A 24,320-nucleotide genomic window follows, 5' to 3' on the forward strand; every position below is an offset into this window, starting at 1 on the left:
TTGCCATAACCCGCTGAAGAAACTTTAGTCAGTTGTTTATTGTTTTATAAAATGTGCCGTGTGTGTGTTTTGTTTCGGAGATATGAATGCATTTTAAAATTAGAAAATGAGTTGACAAACACAAACCATATTTGCTAGCAGAGGTTCTGGAGACAGTGGAGTTGTTGACAGAGTTGTATGCGGTGACCTGCTTTGGTACGAGAGCTACCACAGAATTATCAGGCACCTGCGGACATAGAAACAAAGATTATCATACAAAACATTTTAGACATCTTTAAAAAAGCAAGCATGATGTCTAGAGCACCTTAATGGTTGCATAGAGTTTGGGTCATTGGTCCAAAAATATATTATTTCTCATCTAGGTAAATGTTACACTGCATGAGTGAGGGACGGGATGAGATAATCTGCTTCAATTTCAATAAGTCCCTTCCGGTGGGATGGGTCAGCTATTTAACTATATGCCTCAGCAACTGCTAACCACAGTAAGCCTTAGCATGCCAAATTCAATTAACACATGGGGGCCTCTTATCCCCAACCACACATCCCTCCATCCACATAATTTGCCATTGGATGCCTGCGGCGCTTACAGGGTTAATTGAGGTGACTGTAGATCTAGATGATGTGGGCTCAGAACTGCATGGGGACCCAAATCACAGCAGGAGGGAGAATATGGGCTTCAAAGACCATTAGGACATTATTCTTACACTCTTAACCTGTTTTCTCCCCGGACAAACTTGACATGAAATCATCCTCATTTACTCCCGTGCCCATGAGGACAGCTGTCCAAACTTCAACTGAATCAAAAAGATATTTCTCACACCTCAGTGTAGATGAATGACTGTGTGAAAGGAGACTTCAGTCAAGGACTATATTTCCCTGAAAAGGGGCATTTTAGAAAACAGCAAAGATTTTCTCTTTTATCTTTCCTCTGTGGGCAAGTTTACGCTTTAAGAGAGACTCCGTGTTCCTGATAACATTCAGACACGTCAGATATCCGAGATGGGGCTTATACAACACCAATGTGAAACTTCCTAAGAAGACATCAAAGATTTAACGTCAGAGCCAGATGCATTTGTAGCACCTCGATTTGGAGGAAAGTATAAAGATGACTTAAGATACATAAGAAATGCACAGAGGATTCCTTATTATTTAGAATGATTTAATGTTGTATACTAAACAAGGGAATCCGGTGCTATTACAATTGAAAGGAAGTCTGTCATGAGCATATATTTGGTGCAAGGACAGAAATGAAGAAATTGAAGATGGTACGGGGTGCATGGAGGGTCTCTTTCCCCCTCTTCAGCAACTCTAACAGGCTTAGGGTGTCTGATAGCTTTTTTGTCAAGGATAGCATGCCCTCCCCGAATGAAAATAAATTAACTTCTGTCTTCATTATCTCATCTCCGATTCCAATCAACAGTTAATCCATCCTGCCGCTTGCAGCCCTGCACCCATGCGCCGCCCCATGACATTTAATTTGAGTACTGTGCAGACTCCTCTCTCTCAAAAAGCTCATTTGGATGGTGGCTTACGGAGGAAATTATTTACACCATAATGAAGCGCCGCCTGTCTCCTCTCCACCCTAAACTGCCCCTCGGAATTCTCACATTTTGAGTGTTTATATAATTGCAGATAGACAGATTTTATCAGTCCCCTGATGAGACAGCATTGCCATACCTGACCCCTGAAACTCAATGGTCCCTGTCCAACACGTTGGAGATCTGTCAGTCAGAGTGGGTTTTCTAAATGACCTGGAGGTGCCTTGACTGCACCCAATTATACAGGTCAACGGGGGCATAAGTTCGATAGTGCTGAGATGCAGTAAATGTTAACAATGTGTATGTTTCCCTAAACTAGATCAACTAAGACACGCCAACCAAAAGCAATTACCATCACAGAGTATCTTTTCTCTGCTCATCCTTTTTTGTGTGCTAATCACCTCATAAAGGTTCCTTGTTTCATCTGAGATGAACATAAATAGAGCATTATACTTCTGAGCTTCATGAAAGACATTCAAATCTCTTTGTTCCAGTATTAGTTACTCTGTCAGAATCTGCACTATTATTGAAAGCCCACGCCAAAAAAACTCACATCACGCTGAGAGCTGTTTATCAAAAGTCATTAGCTAGATCATCTAACCTGGGTGTCAAGCTACAGATCCGCCTGCACCTGCATCCCACTGCTGTCAGATTAAATGTACTGGGACATCTGGAGATGCTGCTTTAAATAGAAACCAGCAGGTACAATGCTCATCCTCCTTCTGATTTAAGATAGATTTCAAAGACTCAAAACAATCTTTTGGAACAGTAGATATCTTTCTATACACTAACTGAAAAAGATTTCAGTCTAAAACAGAAAATAACCTCTTTAACAATTTTTCTCACATGAAGCCTTGAAGTAGATGGTAGGGATGTTAGAAAGAAGAAAGAATGTACCCCTTCTGAAGCATTCATGTCTTGGACCTCTGGCAGTATAAAAATCTAAAGCTGAACACCTCGTTACAGGAATAAGTTTACCTGGAAACGTGTCTGGTCGTGAATACTGCATACACAGGATCTTACCTGGTAGTGAGTCAGCATGTTGAGTCTTTTCCAGTCACACTCAATCTTTGTCGTGACATCTTCATCTTGAAGAATGACTCGTACTACTCTGCCTTGACGCCACTCTGCAACAAGAACACAATGATAACATCCAGTGATTAATACTCAAAGTAATTTTGAAAGTGCAGCAGAACCAATTAAATTCAATTCACATATATTTGTATATCACTTTTTACAAGAGAGATTGTTTTAATGCAGCTTTACAAGAGCATGTATTGCAATGATGCAATGTCATTTGTTCCTAATGAACAATGAATCTTATAATTATAAAATATATTAAATTAAATTATACTGTATCATTAAAGATATTAACTGTTTACAGAGTGAAATAACTTGTATAATTGCCTCTGAATATTAATTGGACACAGAAAGTATTCCGAGCTCAAAAAACTTTAGCAAACCACAGCAGTTATTTTTCTTTGGTTTTAGTATGATGAATATTTTCAATGCATTAAGCTACTTTAAGCTTTCACGATCAAGCAGATGATAAATTTGCTGCTATTTATAGTATACAGTAATCTTAAAAATGATTCTCTTTATTTTATTCAGCTTTGAAAGAAAAAGTAGAGCTAAAAATTACTTTTTTAACTTAAAAACGAAAAGGAACAATAGAAGAAAAAGGCAAGGGACAAAGTCTATACTGAGAGAGAGCAGGAGAAAGAGTTAAAAACGAGAGAGAAAATAAGGGTACGTGAAGGAGCATTTGAGAAAGGGAGGAAGGAAAGGAAAGGTAAATTAATCTCTTCTGCCCTTTGTTAGAGAGCCGGGCCTTCGTGGCCAGTGGATCGATGGGCGTGATTACAGCCACTGCTGAAAGTCACTTCCTTTTTCATCTGTAGTGGGTCGAGCATCCTGAGCCCAAACGGCCCTGATCGACCGCGCTAAGCCTCCCGCTGAGCTTGCTCTTATTGTAGTTACAGAGCTCACTAGACATGCACAACAAAATGCGAAGATATTATCCCACCCTCCCCTCAGCACCCACCAGCCACTGTCTGCAGACTCAGCAAAAACAGCAAAGTGAAATGGCAATGCGATGGGAATCAGTGCTGAATGAAATAAACATATCCCTTTGCAAAATGATGTACAGATAACATGGCCAGGAACAAGAGAGACGTCTCTCTCATTTTTTTTTTGGACTCCCCTCTGCTGCAAATGAATGTATGATTGGAACGCTAGAGGAGTGAGGCCTCTTCATGCCGCCTGCTGCTATCTTTCGCTCTGATCCCAACCAGAGAAGCAAAACAGCAATCACAGGCAAGATGATGAAGCATGTCTCTGGGTGATGAGAATAACTTCAAATCTCCAGGAGAGGCCCAGCCATTGTTTTGTATCTCACTACAGTGCTGTCTATAAACATGCAAATGAGCCTCGGCTCGAAGCACAAACAGAAAAGTAAACAGAGGGAAGAAGAGAAGCTAAAAGAAAAAGAAAAATAGAAGAAAAACCAAAGGAAAAGAAAAAAGTATAAAAGAAAGATGTAAGAAAAACCTAAAAACACAAAAAGAAAAAAGTGACTAAAAAACTACAAAAAAGAAAATAAACTTAATAAAAGTGAAATGAAAAGGACAGAATAGAAATAAAGATAAAATATTGCTGAAAGCAACAGCAGCAGGATATAGCTGGATAGAGAATAAAGCCAAAGAGATTGTTAAAATAGAGACTGAGATGGGCTGAAGTGCATTGATTTGTCTGCATCACTCTCTCATTCTTTCTCTCTATCTTCTCTCCCTCCATCCCTGCCCTCAGGGGACTGTGACAGAGAGAATTAAAAACAAACGCAAGGGACAGAGACACTACAGTCCAACCTGTCTCAGAGGGATCGAGGAGATGGAGGCTACCTCATTCCTATTACCCATTATCTTTATCTGGCTCCCGGATCAGGGCCAGAGAGTGTGCCGGGGCTCAGGAGACCCTGAGATCCGTTTACGGAATGCCGAGATGCCTCCTCTCAACCAGGGACGCCCATTGCTTTATCTTACAACACACTCACAGACAGTCCTACAGACATCGTCCAATTCTCCCCCCTAATAAAACAATAATAAAAAAACACGCTTGCCCTCTGGGGCCCATAAAAGCATTTTACAGAGGAGAGCCTGTCAAAAGAGGGTAAAATTATTTCTTCACTTATCATGATCCTAATCCCTTATGGATAGACTATTGTTAGGCTACGACTAAAAATATGGCAACAAAAAAATTGATTCGTCCAGTCAGTGTGGAAGGAGTAGTGTACAGAATAAACAATCAGATTCTCATTTGGAATTTGTGGAAAAATAGATCTGCACGGATCAGCCTACCAATTTTTTTCCCAGTACCTGTAGTATGCTCCCACCTGTCAATTAGGTGTGTCTAAATAAACGCACATACCGTCACAGTTGATATTTGTTTATCAGCATGTATGTTTAACAGATGCATGGAGGCGGGAAGAGCTTAGTGGTAAAAGTGCTGGAGTTGTAATGAGTATGTTGCCAGTTCAATCTCCAGAAATCAGGACAGATTAACTTTAAAATCACGACATCTCCAATGAACTTTGGGTTAGGGTGTTGGAATTTGGTTGGAGGATGTAAAATCTGCTTCACAATACAAAAGTTATTCAATGTTAATTGGCATGTTCAATCACTTCTGAGCTAAGACTAAACCAGAAAAAGGGTATTTAAGATGGATCCTCTTTGATACTAATGTATTGTAAGTTTTTGGCTATGGATAAGGTGGTGTCTGGCAAATGTGACAAAATGTGCAGTTTGGAGATGGAAGGTGTTTGTAAAACATATTTGTAGTTCCAAAGGTTTGAAGTTCAAATTCCAGAGAAGACACGGATCCTCAGCAGGTATTATGTAATTGTATAAGCCACTTTTGTACAGTATAGGTGCATTGACCCTGCTTCGTCTCATGTCTCTATGGATAAAAAGTGTATACCAATTGTCTTTGCTAGTGGAGTGTTTTTTAAAGAATTGGGCTAATAATCCCACGGTCAGTGGATTGAATCCCATAAGGGGCGATTTATGGACTTTATTATTGGAACCTCTATCACGATTATGCCCTAGGACCCTGTCTGTCAAATGAGAAATAACAGAATTTGAGATATTGATACACCAGTCACCTTGATTTGACCCATCATTCCACAAACGTCAATGTCATTGATTCACGCATTGAATCTCCTGTGCAAGAGCAAATGAAGGGCTGATGAGGAAAACCGATCTTAAAGCGTAAAGGCATCTAATGTTAGTCTTACCTAGGTCCATGTCAGAGGCTTTTGGTCTGTGCGAGTAGGGGACGTTCTTGTAGATGGCGTCCAAGATCTTCTCTTTCACCTGGCTGATAGTGTCACAGTTCAGCACCTTCACCTGCACCTCTGGGCTCTTCTCATTGTCTGGATGCATGCAGTTCACCACCTACACAACACAGAACAAAATTACACCAATTAGCCCACGTGTGTGGGAAACATGAATATTTATGTAGCTGTAAAATGATCTTTCTGCATGAATTGAAATGTATTGAGAGTTTAAAGAATGCTTAAATGCATCCATGTATGTGAGCAGAAGAATGATGAGAACAAATTTCTGTTAAAAGGTTTAACCAAGCTGTAAGAAGAGCTTGTAACATGTACAGTATATATCTACTGAGGCCATATAGTAACTGATCTAGGATCTATGCTTAACACCTAATTGATCATACTTTAAAGGATGACAGTTGTCTATTCAAACCTGTAAAGGTGCACTTTTGTGAACGCAGTCTGCAGGTGTAATGGCACAAACGTAAAAGCCCATTGGCCACCCTAAGGGAGCCGTCTCCTCACCACTCACCTCAGTTTGCAAAAGTATGCAATTAACACTCTAATTTTCCTCATCTAAGTTCCTGTTAGAATCTCTGTCTCCCATGATAGCCGTCATTAACGCCACCAATGGTACTGTCATCATCATCAGACGTAATTAGATAGCTCATAGTTGGTATATAAAGGCTGTGAAGGCCCTTGTTGGTGCCTGTTATGATAAAATGCCCACACACTGCAAAAGAGCTCATGTACTTACAGTCCAGTAGTATAATGCACTCTCCTGAAGGACCAAAACCAGAATCAATACAATTAAATGCACTGTGTGTGGGCTGTAAGGAAAGGCTTTGTCAGACCTTTAGAAGGGGTAGAGCGTGTTTCCCCACAGAATAACCTCTAAACAATAAAGGCCAGCGCTAAGCCCTCTCTTGGACTAAAAAGCTGTCAGAAAAGCTTTTGCATTGAAAACAAAACCAAATTTGAATCCAGATCTAAGATCTGTATCTATGTGCCCTGAAGTTATAACAGGAAATATGTGTAGAAGAAGAATTAAAAATAGTATGAAGGATTTTAAATCTGTACTAAAATGTTGTGGATGTTGACTGGTCAGTTTAACGTTACCACTCATATCTTATTGTGTAAGAAAGAACTGACTGGAAAATGTCCTCAATATCTTTCTAGGGAAGGCAGAATGTGCTATTGGTAGTGGCTTGTATTGTGGTGAGTCTGCAGCCGTTTAAGTGTTTTGGAAGTGAGGACAGAATGATGAAGCTGAAACGGCTCCAACAGTCATCAAATCAGTGCGGTGTTCAAAGGAATGGGTCGGATGCCAAGAGATGACACTATTTGCCACATTCCTCCTCTTTCGTTTTCTTAGTCTCACACAGAATACAGATTACCCTCCTGATGTGCAGTCCCAAGTAAACACCCTATCCTGGCATACGTGCAGCCCTGACAGCATGGGCTTAGCTCATGCCTGTCACAGTGGCCAGCCAAACACAACACTGCCAATCACCACAGAACAGCAGACAGGTCAAAGGTCATAACAAGCATGCGTGTTCCCTGTCAGACGTGAAGACTGTGGGCATTGCATGCTGTGTCAACCCAAACAAATTACCTTACCCTTCTCTCTACCTCCACGCCTGTCTGTTTCTGAATGCTTTCATGCTCCTTAGCCTCCTTTTCACCCATTTATCCTCGTCTTTTTCTTTATTCCTATTTTAGTTTACTTCTCTCCTTCTCTATCCTTCCAAAACTGTTCCCTCTTTCCTTTCTTCATCCACAGTGTGGTTCGGAGCCTTACCAGTGTCTTGTAATCAATTTGCTGTCTGATGAGCTTGTCTTCACTGAGTGAGTAGCGGGCTTCTCCGGTGATAGAGTCGATGGGGCCTTTTTCCATTTGTTGCTTTATGGCACAGAAAAGAGAGAAGAGGGGCTCCCCAGCACATTCCTTCATGAGGAAAAAAAGACACTGTCACTTTCACTCTCTTAAATTTCACACCAACCACCTACAGAGAATGTGGGCTGTCATTACATCATTCAGTAACAGTAATAGACATTTTGAAAGGAGCTTTACAGTTGTGGCACTAGTGTGTCAATTTCAACTGACGTAACAATTTCACTCATATGGATTTCAGTAATAGTTAAACTCGATCCCTGGTGGAAAGACAGACAGACAGAGCTAGGACCCAATGTTAAATATTGTTAAAAAAAGTGAATTTTTAGCATAGCTTAAAATTTTGTAATGATTATGACACATTGCGGTATGCCGTCGGGAAAAAATGTCTATTCTTAATGGCCACATCTGTACATTTACTTCACAAAGCCAGTAAATAATCATTTTATGTTTTAATTTACTACATACATTTTAATGTGGCAGGGACAATGAACATTTAGATAAACATTATCTGTAACTATTTTTGAAAAAAATTTAATGTACAAAAAACAAAGACTCCATGTTGAAGATCCCTGAGCTAGAAATTAAGCTGAACTGCAGTGTCTCTGGCTGAATTTGGGCAAATATGCTTGTTGAAATGAGAAATGGACTGTAAAACCAACTAGTGGTCGGGGCAGCTGGTCAAGCACTGTTCAATAATACTCAAATCAATGTGCTGTGACTACAATAATAATGTTATGGTTTCGCATGGATGAGGTCACAATAAAGTCCTTCGCTTACAGTAGAGTCCAATTTGAGCTTAAATGAATCCTGAAGCTCTCGAGTGATGTATTGGCTTCATTCACTCAGGTCTAATCCGTTAAACCAGACTGGACAAAACAGCCTTGACTTCCAGAATTTATTGCCTGCTTTGTGCTTTTCAGAATTCAGGAAATTTCTGTACACTTGCGAAATTGCACATGCCATCTTCTGATTGCAGCAGATGTGTTTATTAAGAGATTAATGACAGGTGCTAGAGAGGACCGTGGTGGTGCTGATGGTCACAGTGCTATATGTAGAATTGAGCAGCACCTGCTAAGCCGACTGTCTCATTATAGGAACAGAAATACGCTGAAGTCAGCAAGACTTGGCCAACTTTAAACCCTCTTTGATTAAAAGTGCATGCAGGCACACTCTTATACAGATGTACATACACACCTAAACATATTCATACACAAGACACACACACTCTCTCTGTCAAACACCTGCAGTGCATCACTGCCAGTGATCCCACAGGACTTCACTTAATTCCTCTGTGCTCAACAGGGCATGTGCCAAATGACCTTGAAGGTGACTGATCTCTTTTCTTTGCATATCTGCCAACCGCTAATCTGAATATTCTTCAGCAATTTTAATGGTTGGTTCTTAATCATTACAATTAGGCCGCCCAGACATGAGGATGTGGTAACACACACACACAACGTGCACACACACAGACACACACACACACACACACACACGCACACACACACACACACACACACACAAACATACACACACACACACACACACAAACAACCTGAACTTACCTTGAGGAATTTGTAAAGCAGAAAAGTGAACCAATTTGTGAGCATTTTCTCAGCCACAGACTCCGTTCTGAAAAACAAACAAATAAACAGAGTAAGTAAATAAATAAATAAAAGCAGCACAAAGCCAAGATTATCACTGTGAGTGTCACGCACAAATGCGATTACCACGACCATGAAAAATTCACTTCACAAAGGACGGTGTCTCCTAATGAATGGGACTTAAACAAACATAATTGCTGGAACAATGAATTGTGCTCTGGAATCTATAGCGCCAATCTGCAGGCTGTCTTTATTACCAAAATAATCCACAAGACCCTAATACAAGAAACCCAATTAAAAGCCTTTATGTGATCTGGCTGGATTGATGCCAAGTGAACCTGCTCTGGCCTGGAATAAGACCGGACTCATTTTCTCGAAATGGATCATGTTACAATAAAGGGTGGCTGAATGGAGGGCCGGGGTGCATCAGAGTACATCATGATTGGCTAACGCCTTCGCTTGGACCACAGGCTCTGATCCTGCATGAGAGATGTACATACATAATAACTATAACAAAGTGAAACTCAATATACGTGGATCCAGTGTCTCCAGTCTGTGTGTGCCGCAGGGAGCTGGTGAATTGCCAAGGCGCCTGCAATGAGCCATGGCACAGAGCATCAATATTTCAGGATTACAGCATTGTGGTGTGTGTGCGTTTACGCCTCCTCTGCCATGCCCTGTATCCCAGCTGCCACCTGCATTCCCACTGTCCCGCTGCCGTACTGAGAGCTGCCGCTGTGCAGTACCGTGTGTACATGTGAACGTATTGGTGTCTGTGTGTGCCTGCTAAGCTGGCGCAACACCTGGAAAGGATTAGTGTCCCCTTGTTTTGTAGCCACTGCCTTGAGTGGGCCAAAGGAGGACAGGTCCAGGGGTCAACGGGGTCACGTTTCATCTTTCCTTTCATCTCCATCCTAACACTGCCCTGTAATCATCCTCCCCCTGGACTGTTTCTCAATGCCTGGACCAATTACAAGAGAAACGGTAGGTGGGGGTAAACCCGGAGATGGACCGCAGTATAAAAAAAAAAAAACAGATAAAAGAAGAAACCAGCTTTTCGCCACCTTCTTGCTTAGGTGTACTGTTATTCCCATTAGCTTTCTCTTTCTTGTGCTATCGGCTGGTTTGATGGTAATTATTGTTGGCAAGACCCCATAAACTCACTTACCCATATCCTGTGTTACCTCTCGGCTTACCGGAGGGGGAATAAGTAGCCTTGTTGCCAGACAATCCTGGCACAACCTCTCCATTACTTTGCCACAGCGCCAAGAGCAACCAACTATCACTGTCCCCCAAATCCTTATGTCACATATCACTGGCTCAGAGAACGAGCGCTTGTTTGGCTTTGGTTTTGGGAGGCAGGAAAAGTGATGCCCATCCAGCGGTGAGGAATGGGATGTGGGCAGCACCTGGTGCTTAGTTCCCCCTGATTAAACAGCCATTTTGAAGTGGAACGAAGCAAAATCTGCTGGAGGTTTCCTCCACGTCGAATGTGCAAAGAGGCACACTGAAGCTACGCTCCATAAACAAGAGAAAGAGGGTGAGGAAAGAGCTCCATATATCTTCCTCATCATCTCTTGCATACAGCAAAGGCCATTTACATTTGATGCTGCTTTCTGCCACCACAAATGGATGTGAACAGCCAGCTTTGCCAACTTTGTAGAACCTGAGAGGTTTATAATTCCGGACACCCTGCAAAAATGAGAACTGTCACTCTATGACAGATAATGCACTCCAAATGTGTGATATATGCAGAAAATGAACCTTGTAAACAAGTTCATATATTTAACTGTGGTGCTAAGTGCGTGGCATTAACTGAATAAAGTTTTTACTGAGAGTTAGTCTAAGCATGCTATGAAATTGAAACTATGCTTCAGCTAAAAGCTGGGCAGGAACAGACAAACACTTGGCTAATGGGCTGACGTTATTCACCTTGCAGCATCATAAGCTTTATTTTCCTAACCAAACAATCGTCTGTTGAAACAAACTCCCCTCCTTAATGCACATGTGTTAAAGAACGCAGCTTGAAGCCAGGCATAATTTCAATTTCGCCCTCTGCCTCACGCGGGGAAGATTGTCCGCTCTGCACACTGTCGGGTCCCACTGCGTAACCATGGTCCCCCTTCACTAAGGATTATCCCTAGAGAATAATCACAGGACTTCTATTCAGCTCTGCCTGGCAGTGTGTATATGTGTATGAAAGTGTGCACGAACGTGTTGGTCACTAAATGTCTGAGTAATGTGTACGAGCATATGCAGGAACAGGAGACCCACGTGGACTTCACTGATGCTATACATATAGAGAAAATGGGCTACATGATGGGTTATTTTTATTCGTAGATGAGGAGAGTGGGCTGCAGTGAGCGAGGGAGAAGGAGAAATACGACAGATGGTTCTAGAAGCCGCCCGTAAGTTAGCCTGTTTGTGCTTGTGAACTCAGGTTGATGCTGGACAGATGGGGCGGCCGTCGCAAGCGCTTTCTTGGAAATTGGGAAACGAAAACTGGTTGGAGGCTTCTGCCAAAGATGTCGTGCTTCTCTGCATTTTAAACACAGATTTAGAAATCATGCAGTGAAAGAGAGACAGGGATGAGAAAATTATTCTCAGAAAACAGCTTAAGCTTCTCAGTTCTGGCCCAGTGCTCTGTATCGTCCTTTGCTAAGCAGCTGCTGGAGGCTAGACAGGTTCCATGTGGTGAAGATCACTCTATATACCCGTGAGCGTCTAATCCATTGAAATATATGGACTAAAACGGTGCTTCTCATCTACACACTTCATGGTTTAATAAATGTCAGTGTTTTCTTTTTAATGATAATTTTTATATAATAAAGAATTGTACAATGTTGAATCTGGAACCTGAAGCAGAACGTGTTGAGAGCCACTGGTTGAAAGCTAAGTCCTGATGACACATCCATCACAAAATGCAGATGTTTCGGATGCATACAAAAAGGTGACAGGGTTGGTTTTGACTCTGACAGAAGCCTGACTGCAACAAAGAAAAATCTCTTTTATTTTCCATCGCTAATATGCACTGCAGCTCTTTGTGCAATTAATCTTCCCTTCGCTTGTTTCAATTAATCACGCCTGTAATCAAGGGTGTTGAATCAGTTATGATTCAGTCAATGAGCTCCTCTTGTAGTTCTCACATGATCAGCCTATCACTATTAGCAAGCTTGTTTTGACCAATACATTAATTTGTATTCTATATCATTTTTTGTTCTAAAAGCACTATTTTTTCATCCCAGTAGTTTCAGTTAGCAAAAATCAGAAGTGTCAGTCAACTAACTTTACAAATAGATCACTAGAACATTGAGAAAAATTAAAGAAACATTAGAAGTTTTCAAATGAGCATAATTAATAAAAAATCAATATGGTACAGTAATAATACTTGATTGCATGGGGAATTGAGGTTCACATATCTCCCAAAATTCAGTAGGTTTTTAGTGCACTGTTAATTGGATCTCAAACTAATTAATCCTAATTACAATTCAACGATGAGCATGTCAGTGCATTACATGTTTGGGAGAGAAAATGTGCATTTTGATGTCCCCAAATGCAATTACTCCCATTCAGTGCACTAGAGTCCACGTATCAAAGACAATCTGCAGAGGTCATCTGCTCTCCTTTATGAAGTTGACTATAATTAGAATCAGGCAGATTGAAATGAGCCCAAAATTTTGAACATGTGCTCTGTTGAATACACTCACATGAGGGGCATTTATAATCAGTAAAACCCACTGGACTGTAGGGCAAGATGTTTTTAAGATGACTCTTCATGTGCAATGTGTATAGTACCTTCTGAGTAAGAGCTTGGGATGGTTCTTGCTTTCCAGGTTCTTGTCAATGAGGTCAGACAGCAGGTGTTTGAGCACGTCCGTTGCATACTCCAGTTTACTTTGCAAAACGGTCATGATCAAGGAGGCGACATTACCGCGGTCTCGCATGGAGAAGCCTCTCTGAGACTCTAGGGTTCGGATGAAGGACAGCAGGAAAACCTTGTTGTTGATAAGCTGTCCAAACAGTTTTAGGCCCTTTTCCACCTGTTCCTGTCTGTAACCTGGCACCTGCAGGAAAAAAGAATGCTCACTTAAACATCAACTAGGCTTATGTGGCTGAAAAGCTTTTTCCAACTCTCTTATTTGGCCTACAGCATCCTCTGCTAGTGTCCAATGAAACACCCACATGCATTTAAACTAAAGAGAACCAAACACATTAAACAAATAAAAAGCAAGCCTAAGGCTAAACAATCCAGGATACAAATGAAAAGCTTACATCTAATAACAGCTGCTCACTGGGCTAAAATGTGCACTTAGAATACCTGATGACAAACACTTAACCACGCAGAGACCTCATGACATCATTTGATGCCATTTGCTTTCATCAATAATTATTAAACACCTGTCAACTTTTCCAGTGAGAGAGGACATTTATTCCAATCAAGTCTTAATTTATATAGCTGATTACAACCAGAGCTCAACTGGCATAAGCAGGTAATATGGTTCATATGTTGACTGAAGAAATGTGTGATTCAATTAAAACTGTCCATCACTGTCATAGCGGGGCGTAAATAACCCGTAGGTCAGTGTACCCTGCATTGGATTTTAATTCTCTTCCCCACACTCAGAAAAAAATTAACGGTTGAGTCGCATGTCATTACTGTTATTAAAAGACTGATTGTGAATCAGAGAGCAGCTCATTACTTTAAGAAAAAAATGAGCGAGAGAGAGAGAGAGAGAGAGAAAGAGCACGCATGTAGATCATAATGAGTTGCTGCTGCCTTTTGTTTACCGAGAGTGAACACAAATGGCACAGTGACAGCTTTAATTCCCAATAACCTCACTGTGCTGTTAGTCCTTCAGAACCAAAAAACAGAAAGAAAAAAAATATACTTAGCAGCCATCACTGTGACTGTTCCTCACACATTTACAATGTGCAGTAATTACATGCATACATGAAAATGCAAATGTATGTATGTACATCTCAGAAACTCAGTAAAGGGCCCTTTGGATGCAAATGTATTATTTTGCAAAACCTTTCTGCATCAATTAAATTGTTAGATTACCTCCAGGTCTCTAAGGACAGGGTGCTCCTCAATGCCAGGAAACAGGACTCGCATTGTGTATGTGCGGTAGTCTAAGAATGGAATACCAGCTCCGTCCAGATCGCTGGTCAACTCATGAATATCTGTTTGCAGCTCTGCAAATGCTGTGGAAGACACAAAACATAAAGAACAAATAGATTGAGATCACTAAATACTTCTTAAAAAACGTATAATCTGTACAAATGTTGCAGAGGCAGTTTATGAATTCTGCAAAATCTGACATCACCTTTTTACTCCAGAGCCAAACCACTTCCCAACTACTTACCCTCTTTGCATTCCAAGGCTACTCTGGACTCCAGGTTGTCCATCTGCATCTGCAGGCGCTTAAGAGTGAGGTCACTCTCACGGGATTTGCGCTTGTATGCAATAAGGACAATGATGATGAAGAAGATGAGGAGGCCTCCTGCCCCAGCAATGCTGATGACGGCGGTGCTGCTGAGGGGGCTGTCGGAGGTGATGTGGACCACACCTGGAGAGAACTCAATGCCACCTACACGGGCCTAAAATCAAGCACATTTTGTGAAGATTTGAATTAATCCAATACTTTGTAGTAGGTTAAATTAGCAGACTGGTACCTTGTTCAATAACCTGTGCTACCAATTGAAGCAGATCAATATACATCTAAAGATCTAAAGTTCATGGCTGTAAAGGTTTGCAGCACTTTCACTTCACAGGAAGTGAACAAGCAGGCAGTGAAGCAGGCAGTAATAATTCTTACTGAGGAGGTATTTTCTATTGCACTGTCAACTTCTCAGAAAGTACAATAACCACAAAGTCCCCAAAGCATTAGTTTATTGTGAAAAATGGATATGCGCCCCAGTATTCAGCAGCTTACCAGAACCTTGTGTCGTCCAGTCAGATTGGGCGATTCGCAGAGCAGTTGAGTATCTGATACAGTTAAAGTACAAGGTTTGTCTCCAATAAGAACTGTGTAGTTGAGCTTCCCGTTGCCACCTGGGGCTGGAGGGAGGAAGTTTCTACCCTGAAAATCACATTCACAAAATGTAGTAACTGCAACAGAAAACTGAAAGACCAACAATGCTGAAATGTATGTAAATGCTTGATTTACCTTGAGTATGATGGGAGACCCTGGCTTGAGCTCCTGGACCCCAGACACACTGAGCGGTTCAAACACTGGATTTGGGTAGTAGATGAAGTTGGTGTTGTTGAGGGCCAGCACAGACTGAACGTTGTCTAGGATGAAGCCGAACTCATCGGGTCTCTCTAGCTCTTCCATTTGCCTGCTTAGACTGTAGGGAAGCTCTGGGGCCATGCACTGCATAGTGGAGGGACTCAGAACCTGACATATCTGGCGGAAACAGATGACATTGAACATTCAATAAGTCATTTGCAGTCCATTTGCAACTAAGAATAAAATAAACATTTAGATGTACAACTATACTCCATTTACATTACAAACAGTAATTCAGATTAAGACTGTTTTAATCAGTTATGCATGAATAGAAATACCTGGATTTAACCTCAACTCCCTACAAAAGAGGTTTAGCAACAACAAAGCAGCGTTAAATTAGCACTTTTAAAATGGCCACAGAGTGATTGTGCCTACAGTGCTGGTGACTCACCAATGGATAAATAACCACACTTCCCTGAGAGGGATTTGACATTGTCATCTCTCCTTATGCTCTGTCTGTCTTCATCTCTCTTCTTTCTCTCACATAGGTCACATATACATACTGCAGCTAAATGTGGTTATCAGGACTTTCACTACTTAATCTGATTTTGTACACATCATTATTTAAAGGAAGTCAGTGTTTCTCAGCCCACTTCTTCTTTACTTTCCCCTTTCTTTCTTATTAACAGGTCGGGTATATCAAATGCAAAGTTATGGCATGGGTTTATTCAAACCTATATATGCATTCACTTTTAAGTGTATAAATAAAAAGCCAGACAAGACCCTTGAGTTTTTGAACCCACAGTGCTTTGCAGTTGGCTGTTAAAATACCCAGACAGCAGACTCGCCATCAAAAACATCCCTACAGATATCTCCAGTCATTTTAATTGGATTCCTCTCAAAGCTGTAGCAGCCAGGCAGTCGAACTTTCACTTCCTCTAACACAAAGGCTTCTATAGAAGGTTGTAACGGGGGGAATTGTTCAAGATAAAATAGATTTCAGGTCACCTTTTTTTTTTTTTACCGCACAAAATCTGGTCAAACTCTTTTCAGACTAGTTATGAGCGATCGCATTACAAACAAGGATATGAGATGTCTTGTGCCCCACAAACAACTTCTTTCAGAGACTGCAAGGTAGGGTATGACTTCTTTCTGTCGTGCTTTGAGGAGCAGTGTGCCAAAGCCTAATCATATCGCAGTCCAGATGCTAAATGCGGCCATGTGTGAGATACGTGCCCGAGATAACATTACGCTCTTTTGTCTTTTGCCTTTCAATCAGATCTCACTGAGTGCAGCCTCCCATGGCTCTTTGGGTCCATTCTGAAGACGGGGAACATGATATCCTTGTCTATGCATCCACCCTGTGTTATGGCATTCTCCTCTTTCCCTCACAATGGGAACATTGCTGCTACTGCTGCTGAGACCTGGCAGTTTTCCTGTTCTCTGTCTGTTTCTTTGTCTCTCTCTCTCTCCTTATTTCCCTCTTTAATGCAGCTACTGTCCCGGATCCAATGGTGCACAGCCGACACAGGTGACTGGAGCAGGGGGAATAGTCTGCTAATGGTCATTCCAGTTCACTAGCCTCAGGTTAGGTGAAGGTCGAGTGATCGTTTATTGTGGAAAACGTTTGCACTTACATTGACCGTCTCCAAGTTCTTATACTTGGCTCTGATGAGAGGAGTCTGGATGATGTCCAGGTTTGTCCCGGTCACAGTCACTGGTGTGTTGCCACTGTGAAAACAACACCATGTTTGTTAAACTTTCACATTGTGAGGTTCTTTACAATAATCTTTAGATGTTTTATTTTTAGATTAAAATCAACAGTGCATACATTTTTACCCATAAAAAGTTCATAATGATAATCAATTTGTAAAATGTCATGGTCCGTTTCCCCAACAGCCTTGTCTTAAATGGCTTTGTAGTACACACACCTGAAAATGCTCCACTCAGGTTCGAGTTTGGTGATAGTGGGGTCCTCCACATACTCAAACTTGAGATCTTTGTGAATGTGGGCTTTATCCACAAACACCGATATGGACACATTTCCGTAGCCTTGCATAGAGGCATGAGAACGACAAGTTATCCATTGTCCACCTCGCCTGATTAGTCAAACAGGAAAAAAAAAACAGTGTATGAGTAGATGTTCTTTAAACTTTTCAGTATTTAAGAGTTTTAAACTAAATTAAACTTTCAATTCAAAAAATTAAAAAATGTAATTTTTTAAATCTATTATAAATTTATTGATACCTGCTTTAAGAATGGGTTCAGTTAATTGGTTTTGTATTATTAAAGAGTTGGTTTTACGTGGCTGTAAAGAGTATTCCCATTAAAGCAATGCATACTAGACCAAATTTAATTTTACTTGTCATATGATCAGACTCTTTGGCTGCACCTGATGCAGGAAGAGAGTGATGGCTATTGATGTTACTGATTACAGATCAGAAACTCTCAAGTTCTTAAGATCAGTATTGACTTTCTTTGGTGGTTTGGATCCGCCAGAAGCTTTGAATGACTGGCAAACTAACCAAAAAGCATGATGACATTGCAGTGTGCTGTACCTTTCCATTCAACCCTACCGTTGATAGGTGCACTTCTGGTCTTTAAACATGATTGAGACATTGCTGCCTGCATCCAGGTTGCTGCCGGTGATGTTAACTATGGTGCCTCCAGATACTGGCCCTCGGTTCGGCTTTAAGCTCAACAGTTTAGGGACCTGTAAAAAGCAAGGCCAAAACAAGCAATGGGAATTATTTACAAGCTCACACATCATAAGACAAAGGTGAGGCAGCAATCCCTTATGTTTTTCATTCTTCTGTATCTCTTTCCCTATCTGATTATCACCTTCTTTTCTCAGAACACCAACTGCCCTCCTCACCCAAGAATCACATAATACAATTACCCCATCTGAATGAGAAATAAAAGCCATTAATGTTTGCATAAAACTGATAAATGCTATAAAATGGCTCTATAACAGGAAAAATGACACTGCAGCTCAATTAATTTGGATGGCTGGATCACAATCTGATTATGGGTGTTATATCAGCATGTGCACTGGGAGTACTAGAAGCAAGAGAAAAGTGAAAGATGGATATAAAACTGAGTGTGGCCAGCGTCATGCAATATCCTATCAAAGACAGAATTCTACTGGCTAAAAGAGCTTTTCTCGATCTGAAAAATCTTACAAAATCACTTTATATATGTGGTCTCAACCATATAAATATGCTGATGAATGTATGTATAACCAAAACAACTAAAACTTACATATGCTTAAGCTTACATTGGTTTAATCACTAATTGTTTTAGTAAATCAAGATCCCTATCAAGGGAAATTTTAAGTAAATTACATTATGTAAAACAAGCACAAAAATGCTTGTGCAATGGAGGAAAGGATAATGTGGGAGGAAACAATCTTGCACAACAGCAGCAGTAAAATTGCAAGTTTTATGGGTAGACTCTCCGGGTGTTGACCGAACACTTGGTGGGGTCAAGTGCCCGCTGATATGACTAAGTACATCAGCAGGGCTATATGGCCAAAGTGTTCACTCTTTATTAGTGACACAACAGTAAATCCAAGCACTTTCAACCCCTGAAGCGGCAAAGACTTGTAATTATACAGACATGGTTCAGAACACGGTAGACAGACCAGTAGTTCATTGGGGGTTATTTTATGGCCAGTGATTTGCTGAGGTACTCACCAAAAAGTAGTAGTACTTAGATGACATGGCCATGAACTCAGGGCGACACTCTCCAACACACACTTGGACATTTCCAGCATACTGGCTCTTTTCTGCTTTTCCCATTTCGCACACAATCCTGTAAAACACACACATATGAAATTAGTCGACCAGAACAGTTCCTCAATAATAAGCAAACCATTTATGAGATTTTACACAAGAGACTTTAATGTCTGTCCCTGCCATAATAATATATGCATGAGATAGGTTAATATGAACTAGTTAATCTGCCTCATCATTCCATGACAGGTGTCAGACTCTCTCATGCATCACAGTAAGAGGCTTATCACAGTGTCCAAATAATAATAATAATAAACCTGTGCTTTAGCAACCTACAGCAGAGAAACTCAGAATAAAAGAGAGGGTTTTTCAGGTCAGGACAATAATACTGGAGAATTTTTCATGTTGTCAGCAGGGCTTTCTCAAATGCTTGCCAAATAACGCATAATTATCTTTTGCTGTCCTGACCTCGGATTAAAAGTTTCTTTAATGCTTTCTCTGTGTTTACTGCCAATCCATATCAGGCACTTTTAAGAGACACAGGGTTCTTGGCAACATTTATTAGACCTGCATTATGCTAACTCGGGCTGCGTCTGCAAAGGACAACTGTTTAGAGACTAAAAACAAATCTATTAAGGCGATTCAAGGGAGATGACATAATTTAGCCATTAAATCCAGGTTAAAAATATGCCATTATGACAACGACGACAAAGAAATCTGGCCTGGTACTATAGTAAAACCTGAATGCTCTACAATTTCTAAATTTAAACACTTACTGTTCTGCTGGGATATATCCCTCAGGTACTGGTATACATTCCACTTCTGCAACCTTTACATGGTCCTTAATCTCACTGAACTCCAGTCCCAGGTTCTCGCCACGAATAGTCACCAGTGTTCCACCTTCACGCGGTCCTCGAAGTGGAGTGATCTGCAGACAAGTCGCCACAGAGACATTCCCATCATCCATTGAACAAGAAACAACATGGAGAGCTTCCAACAGGAAGTGGAGAATGCAAACGATTCTTTCATGCACCTGCAGGAGTCAGTGATTGCGAGACGGTGTGCGGGGCGGGTGACAGCGAGAGAAGCTGTGAGTGATTTGGTTCAGTGGGATAATTGGGCCACTTTTTGTCAGAGCAGTGCTTATGTTGAATAATGATCAGCGCACAGCCAGCTGAGCCAGCCAAGCCCTGCCTATAGCAAAAACAAAGCCATGCTAATTTATGAACACAGTGTCGGCATCTGGGAAGAAATATGCCGACACCAGCATGTAAAATCATATGCTGCTAAGATTGGAATATAAACACGGGCATTGCACGAGGATGCTTATTTTCATCTGAACATGTCAGGGCGATCAAACACCTTTTATTCTTTGCTCCTAGGGATGCTAAGCAGTACCAAATCTGGCTGATTAGAGTTAACGTATCTAATGTACTTGCATGGTGCTATCTCTAGCATCTTCATGCTTTTGCTGGTGTTATACCATTAACAAAAGAAACATTTGGCTGCCGATTCATTAAACACTGTTAAAGGAAGGCATTTATGGTGCATTAAAATGCAGCGAATCACACTTAATAATTTAATTGGCAATTCATGTGCCATAAAACATGTCTTGTGATGTTAAGACCGAGTCATGTCTACTCGATGAGGGTATCATTGTTAAATGATATGCCATAAGCCAGGTCCATATAATCATAACAGAACCAGCAATCCAATCACAATAAACTATTCTTCCAACTCTATGGTTCTGATCAGTGGGATTTTAAAAATTTAAATAATAAATAAAATAAAAACAGATGTACAATTTCTCTGGTAACACTAACCTGCTGAAATGTGAGGGGAAGGAAAGAAAGAGGAGTAATGCTAGCATGCAATTCATTCCCACAAAGCAGTTTTGAATAAAATTACTTGTGAATTACACAGGCCAGTGTTTAGTTGAAACCATACAAGACGAACAGCTCTTTTATCGAGTGGCTATCCATCAACCCTAAAAAAAGAGCCTATCAAACAGTCTTGACCCACGTGTCTGAAGTCGGGCCTCATATGTGTATTGACAGCTGGGCTATTAGGCCAAATGTAGGACACCCATTCCTCATCTTGGCAAAACGAGGGGCCGCTGGATCCCAAAGGGCAATATAGACATATTAACATCTTGGCTCTGTCATTATTTCCTGCCTGATAATGATCCAACTTTAGGTCAGAGATCTCATTAGCAGCCTGGTAGAGGGGTAATTTCCCTTTAACCCATCACATGTACTGATCGTTGCAGAGAGATTCAAGTTTTTCATAGGTTCTTTATTGGCTTCAGAGCACTAGGAAAATTGATTTCTCAAAGGCTCTGACTGTGTGTTTAAATTTTAAACATGCCAGTGTACTACGAACACACCCTGTCTGGACCAAGCATTTTAAGGAACATTATTGTACTGTTGTAATATATCTGTCCAGAAATTCAGTTTAATCAGAGTTTAACTCTTATATGTTTGAGACTATCAATGTCTTTACAATGCCTTTAGGGCCTTATAGCTTTTTGGGACGTCTTTGAGTTTTATGATATGCCAAATGATTATTTAAAATGAAATAACAGACCCACTTTACTGGTAAGTCATTGTAAAACTGCAACCTTCCGATGAGAGGATGAAGCAGGAGTTTAGATGAGTATGAGCTGGAGAGAGAAACAGAGTAGTTTCTTTTCATTAGGAGATGGGGAGTTGATTAGATTTGTGACTTTGACAAGCTAATTGACGGTTGTTGGAGGAAAAACACTTAATCACCATCCACTTCAATGTCAGTGAAAGATTCCTCATCTACAATGTCACAGTAGTGCATTAGAATACATTACGACCTGTGAGCCGATCAATTGAAAAAGACGCCGAGAGTGATAATCAGAGAGAGTGAGAGTATTTATGAGGCATGAGGAGAGCTTGGATCTGGAAATGGAATAAAAATAGAAGAGCTCAGTCCAGGAATTCCCTTCACAATACCCACAGCTCTACTTGGCTTACTTCCATTTCAGGCTTTCAAAGTGTTAATTGGCTATTAGAATCTCAGCTCTATCAAACAAAGCACTGAAGTGACTGTTTGAAGTGATAGTGGTGACCAACTTTAAACAGATTGCAGAATGAACTGGTTTTATGATATAATTAGTAATTAGTTGATAAAACTAGTCATAAAACTTCTACTTCATTCCAGTAGTTTCTATAATTTTTCTTGTTTTTTTTCTGTGAATGAGGATTTGCTCTTGCCAACAAGTTTCTGAGTTTGATTAACAAGCTTCAGACACAACTGCTGTTCGTCATTCAGAGCCTGTGGCACTCAAACAGGTAGCGTTCCCTTTCTCCTATATGTTCATCAATCATTTTGATGGGGTGCTACAGATGGAGTTGATGGTGCAGAGGCTTCAGAGTTCCTCATCTCTTCCATCCTGCCACTCTTCCTCGCCATTCTTTCACCCTCAGTATTCCGCCCAAGGTCACACTTCCATCATAACTCTTTCAGCAATGCACCCATCTGTTCCCCCTCAGCCTTTTCTTTCAGTTTATATCAACTGTTCATCTTCACAATGATGGTTAACCATAAAACATGCATATTTCAGTGAGTACAACTGAGCATTTCTGTCACATCTGTTTATGTTACCACAGTTTTATTGTACATTTGGAACATAATATACTAAGAATGACAAAATCCCAGATATTTTTGATTTAACAGATAGTTTAAGCTTGACTCTAAGTAAGAGTTCACCTTTGAGAACCTTTTCACCTCTAAACCAGTTGTAAAAGTCCATCGTACAATTTTACGATGAAAAAATAATTAAAATGATGTAAAATGATTTGGATTAGAAAACTGAAAAACACATGCATTTCCATGAGTGATCTCACACTTCTGGGCTCTATACGGTCTATTTTGTGTGTGGATTGGTGCACAGTTTTACCTTTGTGATTTTGGGGTGCGTGCACTTGCTATTGATGCCATTGTGCTCGAGCCACATGCTCTGCGGGTGAGGACAGTGCTGTTTCAGAGAGCAACGGTTCTCTCCCTTACACCACACACAGCCGAACAGAGGGTCTGCCTTCAGACAAAGTCCACAGCTCTCCCTCCGTGCGTCACACTTGTACAGGTGCACTGGGGATACAGGGAAGGCAAAGGGCAAGTCAGGTTGGGAGACCCATTGGACATCGATCAAAGCAAAATGGAAACTGATGTAATTTGCGGCAATGGCTTGAAGTACTTCTAAAATAATGAAAAAAAAATGTAGAATCAAAATCATATAGTTCCCAATTTGTTAGTTTCCTCTCAGCTCTGAAGATAACGGCTCATCTCCTCCTCTCCCTGGTACAGCGATATTATGTTTCATCTCCATGGCAACCAAAAAGGCATTTTTAATTGCTATTAGATGCTTTTATGATCTGTCCATCATCTGCTGCCCCCTCAGTGGCTCCCCCTCAGTGGGAACCAAGAGAGAAATCTCAGATACTTTATTTCCCCTCGTAAATTAGCCTAACCTTCAGACAGACACACACACACACACACACACACACACACAGTGCTTTAATAACACTCAGACACATTCGTGCTATGTTCATTGATTTGGATTAAAGCAGGGGCACGTTTAACTTGGATCCAAATCCCACTTCATATCACTGAAACTTCTGAACTTCTAGTCTTGACATTGGGCATACATGTTTAAAAATCTCTGAGGACTCTGACTGCCTCTGCAATTACTTTGAATTTTATTTTAATGGTCAGGACATCTTTTTAAGTGCAGAAAATCATTTTCTTAATCAGTATTTTTGTCTTGTTGTTTTTATCTTCCAGTAAAACATCTCAACATCCATTTGATGAAAACCACTTGCGATAACCACATATAAACCAACAAAATTGCATTAACATTAAGATGTGATATCATGGAGTAAGTTATTTTTCTTACCCCACTTGACATTTTTTTAAGCAAAAATATGAAAAAAAAAATAGTATATATGTGTGTGTG

At 40.7% G+C, this 24,320-nt stretch overlaps 2 protein-coding genes across 11 annotated transcripts in view; both read right to left on the reverse strand.

The window, feature by feature from the left end:
- The window catches only part of klhdc10 (kelch domain containing 10), a 216,414-nt gene that overhangs the window by 184,115 nt on the left and 7,979 nt on the right, over positions 1-24,320 (reverse strand). The gene's annotated exons all lie outside the window — the stretch shown is intronic.
- plxna4 (plexin A4) overlaps positions 1-24,320 on the reverse strand; it is a 229,723-nt gene that overhangs the window by 12,601 nt on the left and 192,802 nt on the right. For all 9 annotated transcript variants that reach the window (XM_059511099.1, XM_059511104.1, XM_059511102.1 and 6 more), the window contains 16 exons: positions 23,265-23,455; positions 20,113-20,264; positions 19,298-19,415; positions 18,179-18,315; positions 17,534-17,701; positions 17,240-17,333; positions 15,540-15,779; positions 15,306-15,452; positions 14,736-14,970; positions 14,432-14,574; positions 13,165-13,433; positions 9,331-9,397; positions 7,670-7,816; positions 5,830-5,989; positions 2,562-2,665; positions 127-226 (listed from right to left, as the gene is read on the reverse strand). In XM_059511099.1, the coding sequence (XP_059367082.1) occupies positions 127-226; positions 2,562-2,665; positions 5,830-5,989; positions 7,670-7,816; positions 9,331-9,397; positions 13,165-13,433; positions 14,432-14,574; positions 14,736-14,970; positions 15,306-15,452; positions 15,540-15,779; positions 17,240-17,333; positions 17,534-17,701; positions 18,179-18,315; positions 19,298-19,415; positions 20,113-20,264; positions 23,265-23,455 (2,472 nt within the window). The remainder of the gene's footprint in view (positions 1-126; positions 227-2,561; positions 2,666-5,829; positions 5,990-7,669; positions 7,817-9,330; positions 9,398-13,164; positions 13,434-14,431; positions 14,575-14,735; positions 14,971-15,305; positions 15,453-15,539; positions 15,780-17,239; positions 17,334-17,533; positions 17,702-18,178; positions 18,316-19,297; positions 19,416-20,112; positions 20,265-23,264; positions 23,456-24,320) is intronic.

Source organism: Carassius carassius, chromosome 26 (genome assembly GCF_963082965.1).
Source record: "Carassius carassius chromosome 26, fCarCar2.1, whole genome shotgun sequence".
NCBI classification, from domain to species: domain Eukaryota; kingdom Metazoa; phylum Chordata; class Actinopteri; order Cypriniformes; family Cyprinidae; genus Carassius; species Carassius carassius.